At 44.1% G+C, this 24,513-nt stretch overlaps 1 protein-coding gene across 1 annotated transcript in view; it reads left to right on the top strand.

Annotated features, from left to right (window-relative positions):
* The window catches only part of col6a1 (collagen, type VI, alpha 1), a 95,188-nt gene that overhangs the window by 26,544 nt on the left and 44,131 nt on the right, over positions 1–24,513 (top strand). Inside the window, exons 14-22 of the mRNA XM_072261250.1 lie at positions 1,247–1,300; positions 4,404–4,466; positions 8,011–8,073; positions 9,082–9,135; positions 12,884–12,919; positions 13,660–13,722; positions 17,981–18,043; positions 21,284–21,346; positions 22,780–22,842. Of these exons, the coding sequence (XP_072117351.1) occupies positions 1,247–1,300; positions 4,404–4,466; positions 8,011–8,073; positions 9,082–9,135; positions 12,884–12,919; positions 13,660–13,722; positions 17,981–18,043; positions 21,284–21,346; positions 22,780–22,842 (522 nt within the window). The remainder of the gene's footprint in view (positions 1–1,246; positions 1,301–4,403; positions 4,467–8,010; positions 8,074–9,081; positions 9,136–12,883; positions 12,920–13,659; positions 13,723–17,980; positions 18,044–21,283; positions 21,347–22,779; positions 22,843–24,513) is intronic.

Raw genomic sequence — 24,513 nt, 5'->3', positions numbered from 1 at the left:
TCAAGCAGCAGTTGTGGAGCAAAGGGTTAGTCGACATTTTGGGTGGAGATCCCTTTGCCTCATGGGATTAAGCAAAGTTTTTCACTGCTGCAGACACCTCCCGTTGCTGGTTTTATTGCAATCTGTTACACATTTCACTGTTCAGGTGGGAGTGTTCAGGGTTAGTTACATCTAGCTGTGCTGGTGCAGTTGCACTGTTAACTAACACAGTCTATCCAATTGGTTCCCAGATAACTGGTTGGCATTAAGTTCAAGTTTAGTTGTCATTCGACCATACACGTGTATACAGCCAAATGAAACGGCATTCCTCTGGGGCACAAGGTGTAAAACACAGTACCAACAATCACACCCAGCGCATATAGCTACGTCAGCACATACATTCACAAAATGTAAGACTAGTACAATTCCCTGAGGCATAGCCTGCAGATTGATGGTGCATGGGTTGGAGTGAAGCAAGTGTATCACTGGGAGCTATAAACATGGGCTCAGTTGGAAAGCTGGATTAATATCCAAACCATTGTGATCACTGCTTCCCATTGAACGGGTTGGATTAAAATTACCGTTGTTGATTAAACCCCGCAGCCCTGTCTCTGCTGAGTTTTCTCAACATGGGTTACAGAGTGAGCTGGGTAAATTGGCCCACTCGTGCCTCTGAGTAAGAAGGTGGATTCCGTGCCTGGTTCCAGGAGCAAAGCTGGTGCTGTAAATCGATTCACTAATCACTACTCTACCGTGCTGTCCTGGAAACGGATATCCATCCCTTCACTGGCACCAAGTCTAAATCCCAGAACTCCGTACCCAACAATACTCAATAACCTGAGCTGTAATACGGAAAGGGATACTGCCGTCCTTAACTCTCCCTGAGGCAAACCACCCACTCCCCCCAACATCTTCTCAGGCCACTGAGAGATGGGCAATAGAAAAATGACCCTACATTTTCCTGCAAGGCCCAAAATGTATGAACTAAAGAAGTTACAATATCTTATACACAAAATTCTGGAGGAACTCAGCAGGTCAGGCAGCATCAATGGAGAAGAATAAAGAGTCACATATGATGAAGTCCTGAGGAGGGGTCTTGGTCAGGAGCACTGGCTCGTTATTCCTCTCCGCAGATGCTGTCTGACTTGTTGAGTTCCTCCAGCATTTCTGTGAGTTAGTGTGGATTTCCAGCGTCTGCAGAATCTCCTGTGTTTACAATATTTTACATAAGGATTTATACCTTTCTGACTCTGTTCTCTTTCGTCAGGGTGAAGCTGGCTACTCTGGTCTTCCAGGCTGTGTTGGATCTCCTGGACCTCCCGTAAGTGTGTTGCATGACACTGTGATCTCGCTGATTAAATCATTTCAAGTAGGTATATAACCAGCGATTTAACTTCCAGACATTAAGTTACGCCAGCTGATTAAGCTGAAAGCAAAATCTCTTCTGCGATGATGACGAAAGTGTAAAGATTTTTTACTGCAGAGTTTATGGAGTGTTCTGAGAAAGGTGTATTTAGACTTACCCACAATAAACTGTGCATTGGAATTTGTTTCTAAATAAGGTAGTAAAAGAGGTTGTCTGAGCCGTCATGAACAGCCCAGAAACAAACCCTTCAGCTTTTAGCCCACCAACCTCCCATTCACCCTAATCCCATTTTATTCTCCCCACATTCCCATCCCCACCCGGACCACTCCCTATCACACCCCTCTCTCCAGTTTCCACCACTCACCTACACACCAGCTACCTAAAGATGCTTCTTTTAGATTATAAGAACACACAGTCCTCTTTTATTGTCAATTAGTAATGCATGCATTAAGAAATGATACAATATTCCTCCGGTGTGATATCACAGAAACACAGGACAGACCAAGACTGAAAAACTACCAAAACCACATAATTATAACATATAGTTACAACAGTGCAACAAAACCATAACTTGATGAAGAACAGTCCATGGCACAGTAAAAAAGTTCAAAGTCTCTCGAAAGTCCCACATCTCACGCAGACGGGAGAAGGAAGAAAACTCTCCCTGCCATGCCCGACCACAGTACGACTCTGAGTCATCCGAAAACTTCGAGCTCTGATCAGCTCTCCGACACCGAGTACCGAGCACCATCTCTATCCGAACGCTTCGACCTCAGCCTCGGTCGTCAGCAGCAGGCAAAGCTGGGGATTTTGGGGCCTTCCCTCCGGAGATTCTCAATTGCACAGTAACAACGGCAGCGAAACCAAGCATTTCAGAAATTTCTCCAGATGTTCCTCTGCTTCTCATGTCTGTCTTCATCAAATCAGAATTGTCCACGGCCCCTATTTAACAGATACGATATCATTTCACCGGAAAGCTGTGCGTGCTGCGTCGCGCTGCCATCTTCTCCTCCCACCGATTCCTCACACGTGCATGGGAACAAAGAGTGAAATGCATCCTTTGTGCCAATGGCCAACACGGTGCTGGAGCAACTCTCAAGTGTCACTTCGATTCTGGTGTCAATGTACAATGCTCACTACGTAATAACCCTAACCTGTGGGAGGAAACCAGAGCACCCGGAGGAAACCCACCCAGTCGTGGGGAGAACATACAAACTTCTTACAGACAGACAATCGCAGTATATATATTACTTAAAGCTTCTTACAACTGTAAGCAATACTTATAGTTGCCAATTACCTAACGACCAGCACGTCCATGTGGTATGAAAGGAAATCAAAGTAAAACAGTCACAAGAAACCAAGCATCACAGGAAGAACATGCAAACTCCACACGGACAGTGTTGGGTGCATGAACGTACTGCCGGCAACGGTGGTGGAAGTGGATACAACAGGGTCTTTTAACAGCCTCTTGAATAGGTACATGGAGCTTAGAAAAATAGAGAGCTATGCACTAGGGAAATTCTAGGCAGTTTCTAGAGTAGTTTACATGGTCAGCACAACATTGTGGGCCGAAGGGCCTGTAACGTGCTGTAGATTTCCATGTTCTATGTTCTATGTTCTAAGACGGCTCTGGAGGCCTGGATGAAATCCTGCTCTTTGGCTCTGTGAGGCAGTGGCTCTACTAACTGCAGCACTGTGCGGCCCAATATATTCAGCCACACTCTGTAGCAAGCCACCCCATCTATGATACGGATACCAATCCTGTCTTCTCAGGGTGATCTGCTTCATCAGCAATGCCCACACTCTGAGCAGGAATTTCAGCAGGTCTATCCATTCACAGTAGAGGGGTACTGGCAGAGTAGAGAAAACTGAGCTTGCCAAGTGTGGGGTGGCCTGGCCGTGTGGGGCTCAAGGCTAAAGCCCTCTTGTTGGCTGTAGAGCTGACACTTGCTTTTCGGCTTCATAAAAATGTGTCAGCTCTTAAGTTATCCCCAGACATGGTAAGAGTTGTAAAACAATTTAGCAAGTTACGTAGACCAAATTTTGCCTTCTCCTATGAGTCTGTTCATTAATAAAACCTTCTTCAGGCTTCAGCCTGCCTTTCAGCTCCATCTCCAAATAGAGGCACTGTCCAAGACCAGTGCAGCTCACGTGCCACTGCTCACTGCCATCACAGAGGAGAGGAGACCACTCAGTTTCTCGGCAAATCTCCAAGGGGGTTTGCCAGCGTTTGGTGGAAAATTGATAAGGCTTGGCCTTGTCTTTCGCCACAGGCCTCTCTTCCCCGCAGACCCCCCTCGCGTGGGGTCCTGCGTCTGTAGATTGCTGCATACAGCAAATCCAGGATATCCACTGTAGATTCTTGAACCACAATAGCCGTTAGCCAAGAGGACTCTTCCCCCTCTGCATATGGGGCTACAGGTCATCCTCAGCTTGGACACTGAAGATCTTGCAGCTCAGAGATCACCCATATTATCCTGAAGAAACACATGGGTATTCAGTGGCGAGGGTTAGCACTCACTGTGATCGCTTATCTTTCCCTGATTGCCCTAGGATGAAAAGAACAATCTTCAGCATATTGTTCTGAGTAACCCAGAGCGAAAAATCATGGCAACGTGAAGTTTTTGTGTGTATATTTTAATTTGCTTTCATTTATTAATTAAAAAAATTATCAGAAATACAGAGGAAGTACTTGACCAAATGACAAGGATCACCCGTGAGGGGAAAGGGTGATCTGTTCATCTTCTCATTGGCTGGAATATAGTGTACCATGTGGATGGACATGTCGATAGACTAATAGTAGGACTGGAGGGGTGGGATATTTGGATGCAGAAGCTGGCAAATAAGACTTCCAGGCATATATCTCACCAGAGTCAGCAACTTAATATGTTAACTTCAGAGGCATGGTTATAATGCTCCCCATTTCATGTATCACATACATTGTGTCAAAACACCTGGCCATCTTAAAAGTATGGACATTGTACTTCTCCACTTTCTGACATTTAATAGCAAGTGAAAGGTTGAATACAAACCATGTGTTTCTCCCCACTTTTTGTAGGGTACTCGTGGAGAGCAAGGCCTCAAAGGAGATCCAGGCCCATACGGAACAAAAGGACAAAAGGTAAGACTTCATCCCAACGGTACCCATTTATTGCAGTAAAAGAGGAGTGCTCATCAATCAGTCTCCAACTAAAGCCACAGCCGCCTAACTCTCAACCGCACCCTGTTATAAGCCTATTCAATGTTCTGTCATTTGATGCCTGACTGAAGAAAAGAAATGGGAACATTGTGAATATTAATGGCTTCTGGCCACAGGTCTGTTATCAACCTTAAATGGATTTGCCTGTGTTGGCTGCACGAACCAGACCCACAGCTCAATGTGCTACTGGAATGCGTTGGCACCTAGTACTGGGCCTGATGGGTTGAATTAGGTCCTTTTTAGTTGGTGTCCATTTACACCCTTTGTCTTTGACCCTGACTTCCCTAGGCCAGGTTTACCACTTAGCTACAGAGCCTCTGGAAAATGCCCCTCAACATCCAAAAGGGTAAATAATGCACCAGTGGAGACCAACTCCACCCAAGGATCTCATTATCTGCTCCCTCCCTCTGACAAGTATCTCAGGACCTGGCACAGGGACTGAAGGATCAGGCCACCTTGGGCATTATTAGCATCTAGTCACCCTTCAGCCACTTGATTGTCCCTGAGCCAACCAGCATCTGAACCAACTGATTATAATGGCTCAACACACAAAAGGTGCTGGAGGAACTCAGCAGGACAGTCAGCATCTATGAAGAGCAAAAAACAGTCAACATTTTGGGCCTAGACCTTTCATCAGGACTAGAAGAGATGAGGGAAATAGCTAGAAAAAGATGCGGGGTGGGGAGGGGAAAGAGTATTAGCTGGCAGGTGATAGGTGAAACCAGGTAAGGGGAAGGGGCATGAAGCGAGAAGCTGGGAGGTCCTGGACACTCCAAATTAAGTAATTATCTTTGTATCGATAAGCTGCCCTTGAGGTGAACAAAAATCCTTTGCTAAGCCATCATTGCACTGACTGTATTCCCTTAATATAAATGATTGTCTGCAGGCTAATTCATTGTCTTTCTGGTTACTGGTAATCCTGTTTCACAGAAGTAGCCAGCAATTTTGCTTAATTTTTTCTAGTTTGTAAGGATAGGCCTTTCTAGTGGGACCTAAAAAGACATACTTTGTTTTTCAAAATCTTAAAAGACATCTGGGTCTTAAAAAGAAAACATCAAGCACGATGGAAATTCCCTGAAGTTTAGTCAAACACAAGCCACCAGCCAAGAGCTATGGTTACACAGGACTGAAGCAGGTTTCACTGAATGCAGTAAGGGAAACTCTGTCTGCTTCTTGTGGGGTTAGGAACCAGCCAAGGGGCCCTGCTCACCTCTGTTGTCCTTCCCTCAAACACTTATCATTCCAAGGTGAATATAAATTGCAGGGACTTAGTTTAAATGACTGAGTCTGGCACATGACATGAATTAAGTGACAGGACAGTATAGAAAGTCCCAGATATATTTGGCTCAAGTGAGAGATTTACTTCTACATTACAGTAAGACATTGGTTATTCTCTCAAACATATAATGAGCAAGTACTCAGGATCCACTCCTACCATGTCGACCAACACCTTCTCCACCCCCAAAACCAACAATGAGCCTAAGGGATTCTGGAAATGCTCTTAATCCAGAACAACACACACAAAACCTTGGAGGAACTCAGCACTCAGCAGACCAGGCAGCATCTATGGTAGGGAATAAACAGTCGATGTTTCATAGTCCTGATGAAGGGTCTTGGCCCAAAACGTTGACTGTTCATGCCCCTCCACAGATTTTTCCTGGCCTGCTGAGTTCCTTCAGCACTTTGTGTTATTATAAAGATAACCTGCTTCTGCAGATTTGCAACATGACCTGGCCTCACCTGTACAGGAATAATTACAACAATCAACAGTAAAAAAAAACTTGATAGGGAAAGCAACTTCTACCTTCTGTGGAGAATGATAATAAGTTAGTGTTTCAGGTCAAATTTATTGACTTAAAGCATAAACTCTGTTTCTTTTACTGCCTGACCTGCTGAGCATTTTTCACCTTACCTCAGATTTCAAACATCTGCTGCACTTTGCTTTTGGATGCACGTCTGATTTCACATAATTAGAACTCAAACTGTGCACAAATATTCCTGCTGTGATCCTGGTTTGTCTCAAAGGTTTCCCCCACCTCCATAGTCCTACTGGCACCACCTTGTAACTTCTATACAAGTGGTCCACTAGCATATCACCAGCTCCTCCATCCAGCTGTGTTAGGAGATGAATGGATCACACATTACCTGAAGGCTGTATACACTTAGTGGCCACTTTATTTGGTACACCTGCTCATTAATGCAAATACCTAATCGGCCAATCATGTGGCAGCAACTCATATGCATAAAAGCATGCAGACATGGTCAAGTGGTTCAGTTATTCTTCAGACCAAACATCAGAATGGGGAAGAAATGTGCTCTAAGTGACTTTGAACTGTGGGATGATTGTTGGTGCCAGACAGGGTGGTTTGAGTATTTCAGAAATGGCTGATCTCCTGAGATTTTCATGCACAATTTTGAGGTATTGATCATGTGGATAGTCAGAGGCTTTTCCCCAGGGCTGAAGAGGCTAGCATGAGAGGGCACAATTTTAAGGTGCTTGGAAGTAGGTACAGAGGAAATGTCAGGGGTAAGTTTTTTTATGCAGAGAGTGGTGAGTGTGTGGAATGGGCTGTCAGTGGCAGTAGTAGAGGCGGAAATGATAGGGTCTTTTAAGAGACTCCTGGATGGCTACCTGGAGCTTAGAAAAAAAGAGAGCTATGGGTAAAGCCTAGGTAGTTCTAAGGTAGGGACATGTTCGGCACAGCTTTGTGTACCGAAGGGCCTGTATTGAGCTGTATGTTTTCTACATTCTCTACGTTCTATGTTTTTTCTACAACAGTTTCTAGAGTTTACAGAGAATGTTGTGAAAAACATAAAGATCCATGATTGGCTGTTCTGTGGATGGAAGTGCCTTGTTACTGAGGGGGGGTCAGAGGAGAATGGCCAGAATAGTTCAAGCTAACAATAACTCAAATGAACAAGTGCTACAACAGTGGTGTGCAGAAGAACATCTCTGAAAGCACAACATTCAAAACGAAGTAGATGGGCTACAGCAGCAGAAGACCACAAACATACACTTTCTGGCCACTTTATTAGGTATGGGAGGTATCTAATAAAGTGACAACAGAGTGCATATCCCAGATACACACTGTAAAAGCTTGTTGTGGAGGTGCAAAGTGTCCAGCCTGTCATACCCGCACTAGGTAAAGTATTTTCACTTCAGCTTCCTTAGGTCCTTCCTATCTGATGTGACGCCTTCTCTGTTGTCTGCAAGTATAGGGGTGAGAACGGACAGGAATAGCTCAAAAACTGATATTCCTTCTGTGCCACAGCATATCCGAGCCCACACAATCTCCTGGGAAACTGAAGCAGAACAGAACCCAGGGCCAATTAATAGGGAAAAAAATCTTGGCAATTTCCACTTGCAATGGCTGGAAGTGGCTTGTGAAGTGCAGAAGATCTGACACCGAATTCATGCCTAAAGTTTGATTTTTTGGAATAACTGTCTTTTTCTCTTCACACTCAGGGTGAACCAGGTTTGGACGGAGAAGCAGGTCGAAGTGGAACTGTCGGGGAGCCAGGAGATAAGGTCAGTATGTCTGCTATTAATAGCTGTTCATGCATTTCCAGTCCTGAGCTCTGTTTGGGTAGATTGGCTGTGGACCCATAGCATAAAGGAGCCCCCTGGTTTGTCAGTTCATTGATATTAACCTCAAAGGGAGAGAATAGAAAGCACCTGGTGTGGGGGCTGCTGATTCTGTCAGTGAAGAGGTTGTTCTGTGAGGCAGCTGGCGGTCAAATGGTGTCCAATGCTGACAGCAGTGTCTGCAAAGGGAAAGCAATTAATTTCTCCCAAATTGGCCAGTGCAGAATTCTGCATACACTTTGCAATCAATACTTAGGATTAGCAATACAAGGTCAAATATTACATGACGTTGGGTTCAACATCCAGCTCTGATTAGTATCTGAGGCAACAACGTTCACTTGTACAGTACCCTTTGTGCAGCCAGATGAGCTCTGAACATATTATCCACAAAAAGAAATGTTGGCACTGAGTGACCCAAGGAAGCCTTGAGCTAGAAGGCAACAGTCTAGTCCAAGAGATGGGTTTTAAATACAATAATAACAGAGAAGAGAGAGGCTTAGAAGCAGGGGAGTGTTGGGCAGGAACTTCAGAGCTCAGTCGAGGTCTTGGCAGCTGAAGGCACAAACATAAAGGGGGCAGCAATTCAATTGAGGGAAGACCAAGCAAGCTTCAGAACTGGAGAAGTGGAGAGACAGCTGGATAATTCAGCTGTATGAGATTAGACAGGTACAGACAGTGAGACAATGAGAGATCTGGATACTTTAATGCCAAGGCCCTGGCCATTGAGCAGTTTGATGTGAAAGAAGCCATTCCACCAGAATTTGACTGACAGCTTTGTCCTGAAGGCATAGCTGAATGTCAAAGAGGGAAAATGACTTCCTTTCCTGGGATGATTTCTTTCACATTTTCTCACGGACAATGGGCATTCTTCATCGGGAAGATGGGCAAGAGAGAAATTCTTCCACCAGACTGTCTCCAAATAGTGATACTTGGCTTTTGCATCTTCAACAGGGCAACCGTGGGGGCAGAGGAAGTGATGGCGATTTTGGAGAAAGAGGCGATGACGTAAGTACTGTTCCCACTTAAACACACTAGAGATAAGGAATGGGTTACAGAGCTCGAGGAGTTTACTCTTCCATTAATTCAAGATCATGGCTCAACTTTCCCAACTCAGTTTCCATACACCTTAATTTCCAAGATCTATCGGCCTCAAGCTTGAATAAATTCAATGACTTACTGAGCAGAGTTCCAGACTTCACAACCAAGCTTGCTTTTCAACATGACCACCCCACATAAGGTAAAGGCTCTTCAAACTGAACACTTCGACACAGAAACAGGTCCTTTAGCCATGCTGAACTGTTATTCTGCCTGGTCTAATTGGCCTACACTCGGACCATAGCCCTACATAGCCCTGCCATCCATGTACTAGTACAAGCTTCTCTTGAATACTGCAATTGAACCCACATCGACCACGTCCGCTTGCAGCTCATTCCACACTCACACCACCCTCTGATTGCCCCCTCGTGTTCCCCTTAAACATTTCACCTTTCATCCTGACCCCATGACCTCTAGTTCTAGTCTCACCCAACCTCAGTGGAAAAAGTTGCTGGTGAACGCAGCAGGCTAATGCAATGCTGCCTGGCCAGCTGTGCTCACCAGCAACTTTGATGTGTGTTGCTTGAATTTCCAGCATCTGCAGAATTCCTTGTGTCTCAGTGGAAAAAGCCTGCTTGCAATTACCTTATTTAAACAGGACAAGATCACAAGACAAAGGTGGAGAAGCAGGCCATTCGGCCCATCGAGTCTGCTCCGCAGCTCCCCCATGAGCTAAACTATTCACCCATCTAGTTCCAATTTCTGGCTTTTTCCCCATATCCCTTGATACCCTGACTAATTAGATACCTGTCAATCTCCTCCTTAAACACCCTCAATGATCGGGCCTCCACAGCTGTATGTGGCAACGAATTCCATAAATCCACGACCCTCTGGCTAAAAAAATTTCTCCTCATCTCTGTTTTAACTGGGTACCCTCTAATTCTAAGACTATGGCCTCTAAACCCGTCATAATTGTGTATACCAATATCAAATCTCACCTCGTTCTCCTATATTCCTTGGAATAAAGTCTTAACCTATGCACCTTTCCTTATAACTTGGGTCCTCGAGTTCCAAGAACGTCCTTGCAAATTTTCTGCCCACTCTTTCAATCTTACTGATCTCTTAGCTGTAGGTAGCTGATCCAGAAATGCACACAAGACTCCAAATTTGACCTCGCCAACTTTTTATACAACTTCAACATAACATCTCAACTCCTGTACTCATTCCTCTGATATATGAAAGCCGATGTGCCAGAAACTCTCCTTATGATCCCCATCTGCCCATGATGCCACTTTCAAGGAATTATGGATATGTATTCCCAGATCCCTCTGTTCCACCACAGTCCTCAGTGCCCTCCTGTTCAGTGTGCGTGCCCTGCCCTGGTTTGTCCTCCCAAAGTGCAACACCTCACACTTGTTAGCATTCACTTCACGAGTCAATTCGTAACTGTGCCCTCAGGTTAAGGTAATACTGTATGTTATGCACTGTATTGCAAGATAGAACAGTATGCCTGCTTTATGATATACAACTGTGACTGCGATCACTGTTAAGTGAGAACACCTGTTAGGAAGTCATGAAAGCAACAGCCCACACCCTAAACACTGGTGGAAATTGGAAATGAGCAGATCCCTATGGCAACCTACTGTATGAACGCCGGTGGTTTGCTCACAGTGCTTAGAAAATTGATGTAAATAATATTTGGGCAAGTTATCAAAGTTCAAAGTACCTTTACTATCAAAGTATGTATACAGCCTTGAGATTTGTCTCCTTGCAGGCCACCACAAAACAAGGAAACACAATAGCACCCATTTAAAAACTACACAACAAAGACTGTCAAACACTCAATGTGTGAAAAAAGAACAAATTGTGTGAACAATAAAAAAGTAAACAAATAACACACAGAATATTAACAGCAGAGTCCCTGAACATGAGTCAGGAATGTCAGTCAGTGCTGAGGTGAGTGAAGGCAGAACAGAGCTGAAAGTTGCAGGCCACAGCTGCAGAAACAGTTCAGTGCCGGGGTGAGTAAACCCTGCGGAGTAGTGAACTGAACACAGGTTTATCCTTTGGCCCCAGCCTTGAGGCCGTGATCAAATTGTGCAAACAGCAAAAAACTAGTAGACAGAAACACAGGGAACATGAAGTGCAGGGACCCCAAAGTGAACCCACAGCTGAGGAGCCCGTTCAGCGCTGATGCGACTGAAACCCGTCCAGGAGCCCAGTGACGGCAGAGCAACAGCTACTCCTGAACCTGCCAGCATGGGACCCAAGACTCCTCTGCCTCCCTCCTGACAGTAGTAGTGAGAAAAGGGGGAGACTGATCAAATGCAGGCAGATGGCACTGTTCATTTTCCACTCTTGTCCTCGACGCTTTAATCTTGCTATAATTGGCACCGAGTAATGGAGCCAACCACGGATCCACCTTCCACCACCAGGCCTCGACACAGCGCCCACCCCTAACGATGGCCACCCATGGCAATGTGTCTCCGTGCATGCGCACTCGAGAGTCTAGTTCGCTGAAACCCCCAGGAGATGGGTTTGGTTAAAGTTCCACCACTAATGTTAGTAGGTTCAGACCTCTGGGCTGGCGAACAGCAGGGATAATTGCTTCAATCCTGGTCTTGTCCTTCCTCCTGTGGCCTCATCCCGCAACTTGCTGCTATTCAGGTTTTTAAGGCTGGGGTGGTGGATGTAGGTTGGGCTGTTAATCAATAGCATTTTGCATTTCTGACTGCACTAATAGCTAGGAAGATGCAAATTAGGAGCAAGACGAGGCCATTTGGCCCATTGAGCCTGCCCTGCCATTTAATAACTCTGATTGTGACATCCCTTCCACATTCCCACCTACCACATTAACTATTCAACCCCTTGCTTATAAAGAACTCTGGTTCTTGAAGAAAAGTTTGCAATCTTCTAAAAGAACAGAACCTTTATTTTAAATGTGGAACCTCCCTTGCTTTTAAATAAGTTACCTTATTGAAAAACCTCCTTTGTTATAATAATCTCTTAATTGTAGATTCTCCTTCATAGGGAAACATCCTCTCCACCTCTGGATCTTGGTATGTTTCAATTAAGTCTTCTGTCACCTCTAAACTCCATCAGATTCAAGCCTAGTCCGTCTACTGAGACAGATACACAAAGCATAGTAAGTGTGTGGAACACCCTGCCAGGGGTGGTGGTAGAGGCGGGTATATTAGTGACATTTAAGAGACTCTTGGACAGGCACATGGCTGAAAATGGAGAGAAGGATTAGGTTGATCTTGGAGCAGGTTAGTACGTCGGTACAACCAGATGTGTGTTCTCACCAACAATTTATAAAACCGAAGCACAGTTTTTATGTTCAATTCCCCATAAAACTGAAGCACAGCCTTCCTGTTCTTATGTACAATTTCCTCTAGTAATGAACAACAACGTACAACGTTCTTTAAACCTTCTCCATTACATGGACCTGCCTTGGTGAATGGTGTACGAGGCACCACTAGGGACGACCGTTCAAATAGTAAAGAAAGCATTTTCTCTGGAGCGTGGAGAACAATGAGCTGCCAGTCATTCATTCACTCTAGGGCGGGGGTTCCCAACCGTTCTTATGCCATGGATCAATACCATTAAGCGAGGGGCCGTGACCCTCAGTTTGGGGAGCCCTGCTCTGGGGGAAGTTCTGCTTTTCATTTCTAAGTGCACATTTTTGCTTTTGGTAACTGTATGGTTTTGTGCACAGGGACCTCCAGGGGACGACGGAGCAACAGGCGAGTTGGTAGGTGGAATAATTTCTCACACATGGAAAGTTGCTGTTCCTTAGGTTTATTTTGTTGCAACATGGCAGGTTGCCATTCAAGCCTATGCTGGTTCTGAGAGAAAGCCCAACAGCCCCGGCAACGTCTTCAGCTACGAGCTGGCTGGAAGATGATTGTACGACTTTGCAGACACCCTCACTCCCCTCATGCTGGCAGTCAGCATTGGTCCCATGGGCAGACGGACAGACTCCATTGGGCTTTAACGTTTTTGAATATCCTTATCTACACTCTTCATTCTGTCCCACGAAGCCTCAACAGAACAGGTCACCTGCCTCGTCGGGCGATTGCAAGATCCACAGAAGAATCCAGCCCTATGCACGGGCCCTGCCTGTGTATCCCTTTGCCACTGAAACAAGGTGTACCAGGAGTAACTCACACAAAGCTGGAGGAACTCAGCAGCCCAGGCAGCATCCATCAGGACCAAAACATTCCTCCCCATAGATGCTGCCTGACCTGCTGAGCTCCTCCAGCATCTTGTGTGTGTTATTCATGATTTCCAACACCTGCAGAATCCCTTGTATCTCCCGATCCACAAACAATCCTGGTGATTCCGGGAAGAGATCAATGTACTAACACTTGTTTAGCATTGGCGTTGAATGGGGTGTGGATGAGCGTCGGGGGAATGCATTAATGCCCTCATGTTGACATAACACATTAATGCAAGATACTTGCCTGAATAATTGTTTTGAATTACTTCTAGGGTCCTCCCGGTGAGCCAGGACTGCCTGGACCTCCTGGTCAACGAGGCATCAGAGGTTCAAAGGTAACTAAGGTTGCAAATCACTGGTAAGGATTGATGAAGTTTGAATAAGGGGGAGGGCACACTCCCCTGAGGGTTGTGTAATCATGGCTGATCAATGTTCAATTCCACTTCAACTTAATGGTAGCATCGTTAATGCTCCTACCTGAGAATTATCTGTCAAACACAACATTCCAATAGCCCCAGCCTCAGCAGAATTTTGGGGCGAAATTACGGACTCCTGCTGTCATAATTGTTGTGTTTAATATGTGAGTAATATTGCAAATATATTGTTTGATTTAGCACCCTTTGTTGTTTAAATGATTTACTATGCATTATATGTAAAAGTACGTGAATGTCTTACATCATTACAGCTCCGCGTTATCAATGTGCACCTCACTAAAGTGTACACAAGCATCCCCAGCTCTGTGTTTTCCCTTCAATTGATTTTCGGAGTTGCCAAACAGAACAGTGGCAATGAGTATATGTTTTAAGATGAACCCTAGGTGAGTACCTACCCGTTGAAGCACAGTGAGACATTCAAATACGGAAAAGAAGTGCAGCATGCTTTCTTTGCAAGAGGAGAGAAACGGTCAAGAAAAAAAAAGTGCATCACTTTTGTTTCTTTGTAAGAGAAACACATTTGAATTTTTTAAAAGGCGCAGCACATTTCTTTTTGGAAGAGGGAGCGAGACGGTGCAGTTAAAAAGAAAGGCAGATAATGGATTAAATTCACAGGTTCATAAACAGATTTCCAGGTGATAAAATAATAAATTAGGAAGTGCATAGAAGGTTGACTACATTGGAAAGATATGTGTTTGATTGCACAAAATATAACTGGGTGCTGTATACTGAGAAAGTTGAGCAGTATTTTTAAGCAAATGGAATAGCCGATGAGAAATGTGTGCCAATTTTGCTGAATGAAATTGGTGAAAGAGTACACAGTCTGCTTAGATGTTCAACTGCTCCAACCAAATGAACTGAAATTAGCATTGCTGATATCATGAAAGTAATGCAGGAACATTTAGAACCAAAACGATTGTTGATTACAGAATGCTTTAGATGTCATCAATGAAATCAAGAGGAAGAGGAATCCATTTCACCTTCTGTGGCTGAACTGAAGAAGTTATCTGAGCATTGTCAGTTCAGTAATTGGCTTACTGATGCAATGAGAGGTTGTTTAGATTATGGACTCTTACACGAAAGCATTCAAAAATGGCTCCTAACTCTATTTCATAAAATGAATTTGAACGACATTTCAAAGATACTGAACTAAAGCCTGAAGATATGCAACTGAGAACTTGTACTGGAGAAAAGATACCACTTGTGGGAATGACATTCATAACAGAGAAATACAACAACCAACCAGCCATATTGAGCTTGTATTGGTGAAAACAGGAGGGCCAGCATTGTCAGGCCATGAGTGGCTGAGACAATTATGACTTGATTGGATTTCCATCCACTGTTTGCAAGCCACGTCCCCTGCAATAGAGTTAACCAGAAGCAAATGCAGCAGAGGTGCTGGATGAATGCACAGCAGTGTTCAAGGATGGCACTGGAAGATTCAACCATATCAAGGGTAAAATAGTTTTAAATAAAAATGCCACATCTGGATTTTGCGAAGCCCATCTGCTTTCTTATTTCATCTGCGATAAAGTAGTTAATGAGCTAGATCATATGGAGGGTGAAGGAATTCTTTCCAAGTTTGAATGGAGTCCATGGGTAACACCAGTGGTCCTAGTAGCCAGGAAGTAGTATGTCAGGATCTGTGGTGATTTTAAGATCATCATTAACCCAGTACTGTACATAGATCAATACCTTCTGCCCAGGTTAAAGGATATCTTTGCAAATGTTTCTGGAGGAAAACACCTCAGCAAAGTGGACTTAATTGAGGACTACCTACAAATGGAAATGGAAGGAGAGTCCAAAGTGTTTCCCACCAATAACACTCTCAAAGTCGTTGTCACTATACAGTAATTGGTTTATTTTTGGAGTAGCATCTGAACCTGCATTCTGGCAGAAAGCTGGGGAACAAGTGCTGCAAGGCTGCCCAGGCACTCAGTCTTACCTGGATCACATCGTTGTTTCCAGTGAGGATGATAAGCAACACCTCCAAAGTTTCAAGACGGGGTTAAAAAGATTAGAAAAGTATGGGCTCAGAACATGATGCAACAAGTATGAATTCTTTAAACCAAGCATCACCTACTGTGCTCATACCATTGACGCAGAAGAATTACACAAATATGCTGAGAAAATTCAAGCAGTGGTGGATGCTACAAGGTCAAAGGAGGTGTCTTTTTTATGATTTGTTAATGACCATAACAGGTTCCTGACAAACTTTGCTACTGTGCCCCATCTCTTGAACTCATTACTACAGATCGGGAAGAAATGGCAATGGACAAGGAAAGACAAAGGCAAAAGAAATGGTGATGTCAGAGACTATACTCGCATTATGATCCATCTCGTCCGGTGAAGTTTGCCTGAGATGCCTTACTTTATGATGTTGGTGCAGTCATGTCACAGGTCATGAGGGATGAAAGTCAGCAGCCCATAGCCTTTGCACCACGTTCCCTTACTGCTGCAGAGAAAAATTACGCACAAATTGATAGAGAGGCCTTGAGTCTGGTTGGGGGTGTAAAATGTTTCTGTGGGAGTTTATAAGAGACCGTTTACCCTCATTGCTGATCATCAACAACTGGTGTCCACTTTCAATCCACAGAAGGGTGTCCCTCAAACTGCAGCAGCACAAATGCGGAGAGGGTTCTGCTTCTGGGAGGGCATAAATACAAGATTGAATTCAAGAGGTCAGCTGGCCATGGAAATGCTGATGGATTGTCCTGTTTACCCCGGAAAAGGAAATAGCTCAAATTTTTACGACAAAGAACACTCCTCTTGACGTAAAATGAAAGTCTGCCTATTAGGGTAGGGATGATCTAAAGAGAAACTAGAAAAGACCCCACACTGTCTCAGGCCACCCAACATGACTGAAATATGCATCAGAAGTTCCAGCTCCCCAATTCTTACCAGCACTGGGATGAACTTGCCCTTATGTGGATGGATATCGAGCTATATGCTGGTCATCTAGGTATGGTCAAAATGAAAGCATTGGCTCGAAGCTTCAAATGTTGCCTCTGATAGATCAACGGATCGAGCAGCTTGCCATGCTCTGTTCGGGTTGCTAACATGCCCCGAAGAAAGGTGTCCTCAGCTGTCAGAACCACTTCCTACAGTTCCAGGATCAACTCCTACAACCACCATGGAGGGGCCCCAGAACTGGCTATTGTTTCACAGCCACAAGCCTCACCTGCCAAGCAGAGTGATCCCCTACCCTCCCACTTTAACAGGAAAGATATAATCCTACAAGAGTAAGAAATCCTCTGCAGAGATTAAACCTTCGGGACAATTTAAACTTTACTATGCTGAGTTGAAGTTTATAGCTACCAGGGAGGAGTGTAGTGTATTTAATATTTCAGTAATATTTGAGTAATATTGCAGATATATCGTTTGCTTAAGCATCCTTTGTTGTTTACACAATTCATTATGGGTTATACGTAAAAGTATGTGAATGGCAAATGTCATTACACCACCACCTCATAAGTGAGCATCTCACTGAAGTGAAATGATGTAGACCAAAGGTATACTGGCTCTTGTGTTTTCCTTTTGATTAATTTTTAGAGTTACAAAACATAACAATAATGTTGCCCGTGAAACAGTCCAGCTCTAACCTAATGGTTGTCTTTCATTGTTCTGAGCTCATTCACCCAGGGAAACACTAGGGCCCTGGACTATGTGTGTGCTGCATAGCAAGTGCCAGGGTGGCACCGTGCAGAGGAGTGGCCAGCTTCAGCACCCCAGCAGCAACGTCAATGTGTGTGACCCACTGCTGCATGCACGGTGGTCCTGAGTGCAAGAATGCGATGTGTGCGCAGGACTCAGGAGCGGTTTTGCATCACTCAACGCGAATGTGCCAATCGATTCCTACCCTTCAAAGATATGGCACGTGGTTGTGGTGCACAATTGAATTTCAGGACCTTACCCATTATCCTCTCTGTCAAATTCTCAACGTTAGCTTCCCTAGTCTTTTTGAACTTCTACTGCCTCATTCCACTGAATGATTGGAAGTAGGTTTTCCATGAATAATGTGAGCGCTCTTCCATCCCACCTAATGCTGTGCTTCATGGCAAAACAACACGGGAGCTAAGAACAGCAGAGGAAGGAACAGGTGGTGAAGGGGGGTGCAAATTGTAGTAATGTCAAGCATTGTTCTTCTTTACCCGCCTAGGGTGAAGATGGGCCTGAGGGTCAGCCAGGACACGAGGGACCTCCTGGAGCTGTTGGAGAAGCGGTAAGTGCATTGTTAACACCTTTCGACCAGTCACTGAAACTCAGTTAACTGACTCATGCTCACAGTAACTATTATTCTTCTACACACACTGTTATCCAGATAATAAGAGAAATGTGGAAGGCAATACTTCTTTAAGTTTCCTCACAAGTTCACCCACGGTTGTCTCTCCCATTCATGTAGTACTTGGCACAAAATGAAGCTTCTTTAGGGCAAAAGGGATAACATCTGGTTCAAATATTGAAGTTGTTATAAAACTGCTGAAGATACTCCTTAATTTCAAAACAGATGGAAGAAAGTGATGTTTGTGCTTTGTCAGATCTAAGACCTCCTTTCAGAATTGGAGTTTCGGAATCTCAGAATCAGGTTTACTATCTCTGACATACAGTATGTTGTGACATTTCTTCCACAACAATGCATAACAAAAATTGCTATAAGTCACAAAAATATAAAAATAATAGTGTAAAAAGAGAGCAAAACAATGCAGTAATGTTCATGGATCATTCGTAAATCTGGAGGAGGAAGGGAAGATGCTGTTCCTACATCTTCAGGCTCCTGTTCTACTTCCCTGAAGGTAGTAATAATTCATTAGAGACAGACAGTGCATTTGAAGTCTCCCTTCTATCAGACAACATAGAGGCTAACTATCCAGTAGATGGCCTTCACACATCTCTCATCCCCCGTCATCATTTGATGGGTATATCCTGATGTCCTCCACAGACAACGAGCAGGCCACATGCTTCACAGGCCCTACAGGGGTCCACACCTCTCACCCTGGGTCTACACCTCCAATGGCAAGTCCATAGATTCCAAGATGTCCCATGGTGAAGACCACCTCCTGGACCCCAACATATGTTCAATAACCCCTATCCTAGGAGATCACTATTGAGTGGGAAACGTCAATGTCACACATTGGGTACCAAAAGTCAGAATGTTGGCTAATAAAGCCAACTGCTTCCACGGAAACATGTACTGGGTCAATCAATTTCAAAGTAACTTCATTACCAAAATACTTACCTCGCCAAATGCTACCCTGAGATTCATTTTCTTATAGGCATTTACAGGAAAACAAATCACAATAGAATTTGTGAAAAACTGTACATAAACAAAAACTGCCAAAGAACTGATCTGCAAAAGAAGACAAATTGTGTAAATAAAATTAAAAATAAAGATTGATTGATAAAATAAATAATATTTCTGTGAACATGAGTTGCAGAGTTCTTGAAAGTGGGTCTGCAGGTTGTGGAATCAGTTCAGAGTGGGGAAAGTGAACTGAACCATGCTGATTCAGGAGCCTGAGGTTCGAAGGGTAATAATTGTTCCTGAACCTGATGGTGTGGGACCTAAGGCTCCTGTACCTCCTGCCTGATGGTAATAGGGGGTGTCCTTGATGATAAATGCTGTTTTCTTGTGGCAACAGTCCTTGTAAATATGCTCAGTAATGGGGTGGGGGGGGGAGGGTGGTGGTGGACTGTGATGGACTGGGCTACATCCTTCACTTTCTGTAGACTTCTCCATTCCTGGACATTGATGCTTCCAAGATGATTTTCTATTCAGCAAATGAATCATCTGCTGAACCATTTCCCATCACCACAGGAAATTAAAATCTCTACTGCTGGGGATCTCATTTCTGGAGATCTTGGAAAACTAGGAGCAGACTCTTATGGGGACAACTGCAACCAGAACAGGAGAAAATGCTGCCGTGCCACAGTGTGGAATCAGGTGGAGGAAGGAAGTTGTTGTTGTCTGGACCCAACAATGAGGGACCAATTTAACGTTGGTATTTCCTGGACACTGTCTGACCAGGGTCCAACCCCAAACAGAAACTGGACAATTTGTCTGGAATCCCTCAAAGAAGCTGATAAACAGGGTCAAACTCTTTGTTAGTGGTGGGGTCTAACATTGCCTGAAGAAAGGACGTGGGCTGGGCCTTCCTCATTAAACCTCTAGTTCGGGTGAGCCCTTTGCAAGCAACTGCTACCTAAAATGGAAATAAATTTCTTCAGCAAAGCGTCATATAGAGCTAGGAGTGGCCTGTGTGTGCATTTCAATAGTACTGTACTCTTGAGGACCTCTGCTAGCCATGTCAGCACTGAAGGTCATAGAGAATGTGGTCCTGCAAAAGAGCTGCGGGCATCAGCTGCTCCCCTAGGTGAGGGCCAGTATTAGAAAAGGCTCAGACAGGGCTGGTAGAGTTTCCTTGGCACACATTTTATATGAAGTCCGTTGCCATAATCAGTTTCTGCTCTGAGTGTTTAGTGTACCATATGGGGCTCAATAATGTTAGAATACTATATATTTTAAACAGACTTGCAGTTTGGTGAACTATTAAAGATCAGAAACCATGGTAACCCAGCAAATCTGGAATTAGCAACAGCATAACACAGACCAGATGCAACACCGGATGCATGAGTAAATTCGTCCGATGTTTGCCAAGTGTTGGAGCAGTGTGATTAGCAGTGGCGTATAAGATCCATCGTTTAACTCCAAGTAATAAGTAAGGGCAAGACGCAGCAGTGCCATCTCCTCTTCGGTTCATTTTGGGGATCGCAAGCTCCTTCATATGAACTTCAAACTAAGAACAGTGATTCTGGGATGTACATACTGAACATCATCGGAAGACCTTCTACTTGACACTCCACTGACCTGGTGCTGAGTTAGTCCCTGAGCTTTCCTTCATCCACAGTCTCACATTATTCTTCTGTCTGCCATCTGGATTCCGCAAACCTAGCTACCCTCAAATTTGCTACTTACGAGCTTCTTGTGTCTAACATTTTGGCAGTTTGATCTTCAATGTTTAAGAGACATTACCAGTGCTGGTATACAGGCAACCTCAGGTCTGCCTGGAAATATCTGAGGGAGATCATCCAAGACATTTTAATTAGCCTTAATAGCGGAAATTCCCTATTAGTTGACAGCGATAATACTAGCTATGCCATTTCTTTTAATAGATGGTAAATTTTTGCCCCTCTCTAACTATCCTTGAGCAGACTGAGTTCCTGAATGGCTACATTCTATGTGATAAGTTGCAAGATTCTGACCCAAGAAACAGTAACATATGTTTGAGCTGTGACCTGGTTCCCACGTACGTGTCATCTAGTCACTGGCGTTGCTGTCAAAGTGGAGTTGCCAACTTGCTGATGGCAGAGGGAGTGAAGATTTATGGTGATGGTGTACTTCCTATATGCCTTGCCTGCTTTGCTTTGCAGTCACCCATGAGCACTCTGCTTTCTTTTGCCTCAGGGGGAGCCTGGCCGTCCTGGGCCCAGGGGATTTAAAGGAGACATGGGACCTCCAGGAAGAGAGGTATGTACTGTGTACTGTGATTACTTAATGCCAGCATTGATCGAGGCGGTGGTTTTTCTGATAGGCTTTACTCTCTGTACCCTGACTGTGTTACACTACTCTACAGCCAACACCCATCTCCCCTACCCAGCCCCTGAGAATGACTGCAATGCTAGGCCAGTTTTGCTCTGTAAACCCAGACCACATCTTATCTAGCACTGCCATTATCCTTTATTGACTTTTCGGGAATGTGTCGAACAATGTGGTCAACATTGGCCTGTGCTCTCGTCTCCCAAAGATAAGTCACTTCATTTTAGTAGGGAGGAGAGGAGTTGTTTTTTTTTGTGCCAGTCATCTGAGACAGAATGGAGATGGTAACACTTGTTTCCATGAGAAAATGGACTTACAACACCCTCCTCATTGGCTGAACTATATTTGGGAATGTGGAAATTGCCAAGTTCCCCGAATGAATATACATTATGAACAATGGCTGGTTTATTTAGTCCGAACTGAATTATTTCTTCAATAATGCTGGGCAATGTTTTTTCAAAGTGTTGCTTCCTCAGAATTTCTTTTTGTTTATGATAGACCGCTTGAAGCTGAATGCAAACATATTTTCAGACTACTTGTATCACGCAGGAATCTGGAGAAACAAGGAATGAACTTTTATTGGATATAATGTGTTTAATTGCATAACGGTGCTGATGCTTTGCAATAGTTCAACTAAGCTGAAAATGTTTTGTTGAATGATTTTCATTTGTACTCAGTGTTTGAGGCCTCTCACTTAAGTGTCTAGCAATAATCAGCCAGCATTGAAGGATTCCAATTGCCCTGATACCATTTCTCCATGACAGTAATGTCCTGGTGAAACCTTTCACCATGCTTGTCACTGACAGCGCCAGGATTTGCAGGGAAGTTGCCTAAATGAGAATGCAGAAAATGAATCTTTAGTGACATGTTGCACCTCATTGTTTCGTACGCTTGAAGCATGTTGTCAACCAGCTGCAACTAGTTTGATGTTCTGTAGTTGCCAGGAAAAATTTCAATAACATCCCTGAGTGCCTTCCTTGTGATTTTCTCCAGTCCCACTAGAAGTTCTCTGAGTTGCCTGACATTGATAATCTTTTGATTTGTGGACCAACAAGACTGCCTTCCTTGATCTTAGCATCAGTTATTCTTGGTTGAATTATTAATTGAAATAACAAATTTAGGTGATTTCAAACAAATGGTGCATGATAGGGAAATTTCATGGTGATTTTTATGATCAGCAGCCCAAAGTCCACAAGGTACATCCCAAAGTATTCAGGAAGAAAAATCATTGTTGTCCAGTGTAATGCAATTAACGGAACCTCATCTACACTTCCCTTTATGTATTGGTTGTTCAGTTCTGAATATGTAACTAAAGGACTGAATGTTGAATTAAAGGACTAACTGATGCTTTGTAAACCCTGCAGGGAAACAGGGGACCAAGAGGTCCAAAGGGATATCCCGGAGATGCAGGCCCAATGGGAGAAATGGTAAGAACGGAGACAGAAATGGCAAAGTGCATTCATACGCATTAGGACTGGGGAGAAAGAGAAAACCCAAGTTAACTGAAGCTGAATTAATATTCCCTCTGAACATCTTGAGTAACACAGTGGGTACGGCCATGAAGAACTGTCTTATCCATCCCTGCGATTTGGTAACACGTACTGCCCATCTGGGTGGGGTTTCCTCCTGGATGACTGCTGTCTGTGCCAGGATGGAGCTGCCCCAATGTTGTTGGGCAGTGCGTTACAGGTTATGCTCCCAATGGTGATAAACGAATTGGGCTCCATCCCCAGTATGGCAGCTTTGTAGCTTGCAGTAGAATTTGCAAGTTGTACACTAGGCTCACCAACTTGTTAAAGGTGGAGGCTTGGGAAGCAGTGTTGTAGATACTTTGGGAAATTGTTACAGTACTTTAAGTAGTGGCAAACACTGCAGCTTCATAGACATAGGAACAGAATTTGGCCATTTGGCCTATCAAGTCTGCTCCACCATTCTATTATGTCTGATTTATTATCCCTCTCAACACCATTCTCCTGTCTTCTCTCTGTAACCTTTGACACTCTTACTAATCAAGAATCTATCAACCTCGGCTTTAAATATACCCAATGACTTAGCCTCCACAGCTGCCTGTGGCAATGAATACCACAGATTCACCACTCTCTGACTAAAGAAATTTCTCCTCACCTCTGTTCTAAAGGGACATCTTTCTATTCTGAGGCTGTGCCCTCTGGTCCTAGACTCCCCCCACCCGCCACCATAGGAAGCATTCTTTCTACATCAACTCTGCCTCGGCCTTTCAATATTTGATGTTTCAATGAGAGCCCCCTTTAGTGAGTACAGGCCCAGAGCGCTCCTCAAATGCTCCTCATGCATTAACTCTTTAATTGCCGGGATCATTCTTGCAAACCTCCTCTGGACCCTCTCCAAAGCCAGCACATTCTTTCTTAGATGGGTGTCCCAAAGCTGGTCACAATGCTAAAAAATGCCTTATGAAGCCTCAATTTTTCATCTTTGCCTTTTGATTCTAGTCCTCTTGAAATGAGTGGTAACATTGCATTCACATTCCTTACCACTGACTCAACCTCAGGCACCAACAAGGATTGTTTAAAGTGGGTGCGACGTGGCAATTTCTAAGCAGCTTTGTCGTGGGTGACGTTGAAGTTTGTAAGTGTTGCTGGAGCTGTGCTATGAATTCCAGCACTCAACTTTCTGCTCTGCAATGTAGCCAAGTCCATTATGTTTTTAGTCCACTCTATCAAGCTCTTGGGTCTAGGTAAACGGGAGAAAGCAGGAATCCGCAAGGGTTTGAAATCACGTGGGAAGGGTCTTTAGTTAAGATGGAAGAGTAGACACTGATGTTTTCATAGAATCATGGAGACATCCAGCATGGAAACAGGCCCTTCAGACCACCAAGCTTCCAACAACCATCAAACATCCAATTACACTCATCCCTGTTTTGTAACTCTCCTGATATTCCCAGCACTTCTTCCCAAATTCTACCCCTTAACTACGTTAGGGGCAATTTATATCAGACAGTTAACCAACCAACATGCACACCTTTGAAACATGGGTGGAAAAGAGAAATCCCATGGGTAACACAGGAAGAATGTGTGGTCTCTTCACAGACCACATCAGAGGGCTACTGTCCGACAGGGAAC

This window comes from Mobula birostris, chromosome 6 (genome assembly GCF_030028105.1).
Source record: "Mobula birostris isolate sMobBir1 chromosome 6, sMobBir1.hap1, whole genome shotgun sequence".
NCBI classification, from domain to species: Eukaryota; Metazoa; Chordata; class Chondrichthyes; order Myliobatiformes; family Myliobatidae; genus Mobula; species Mobula birostris.
This window is presented reverse-complemented; position numbering and strand designations above follow the sequence as displayed.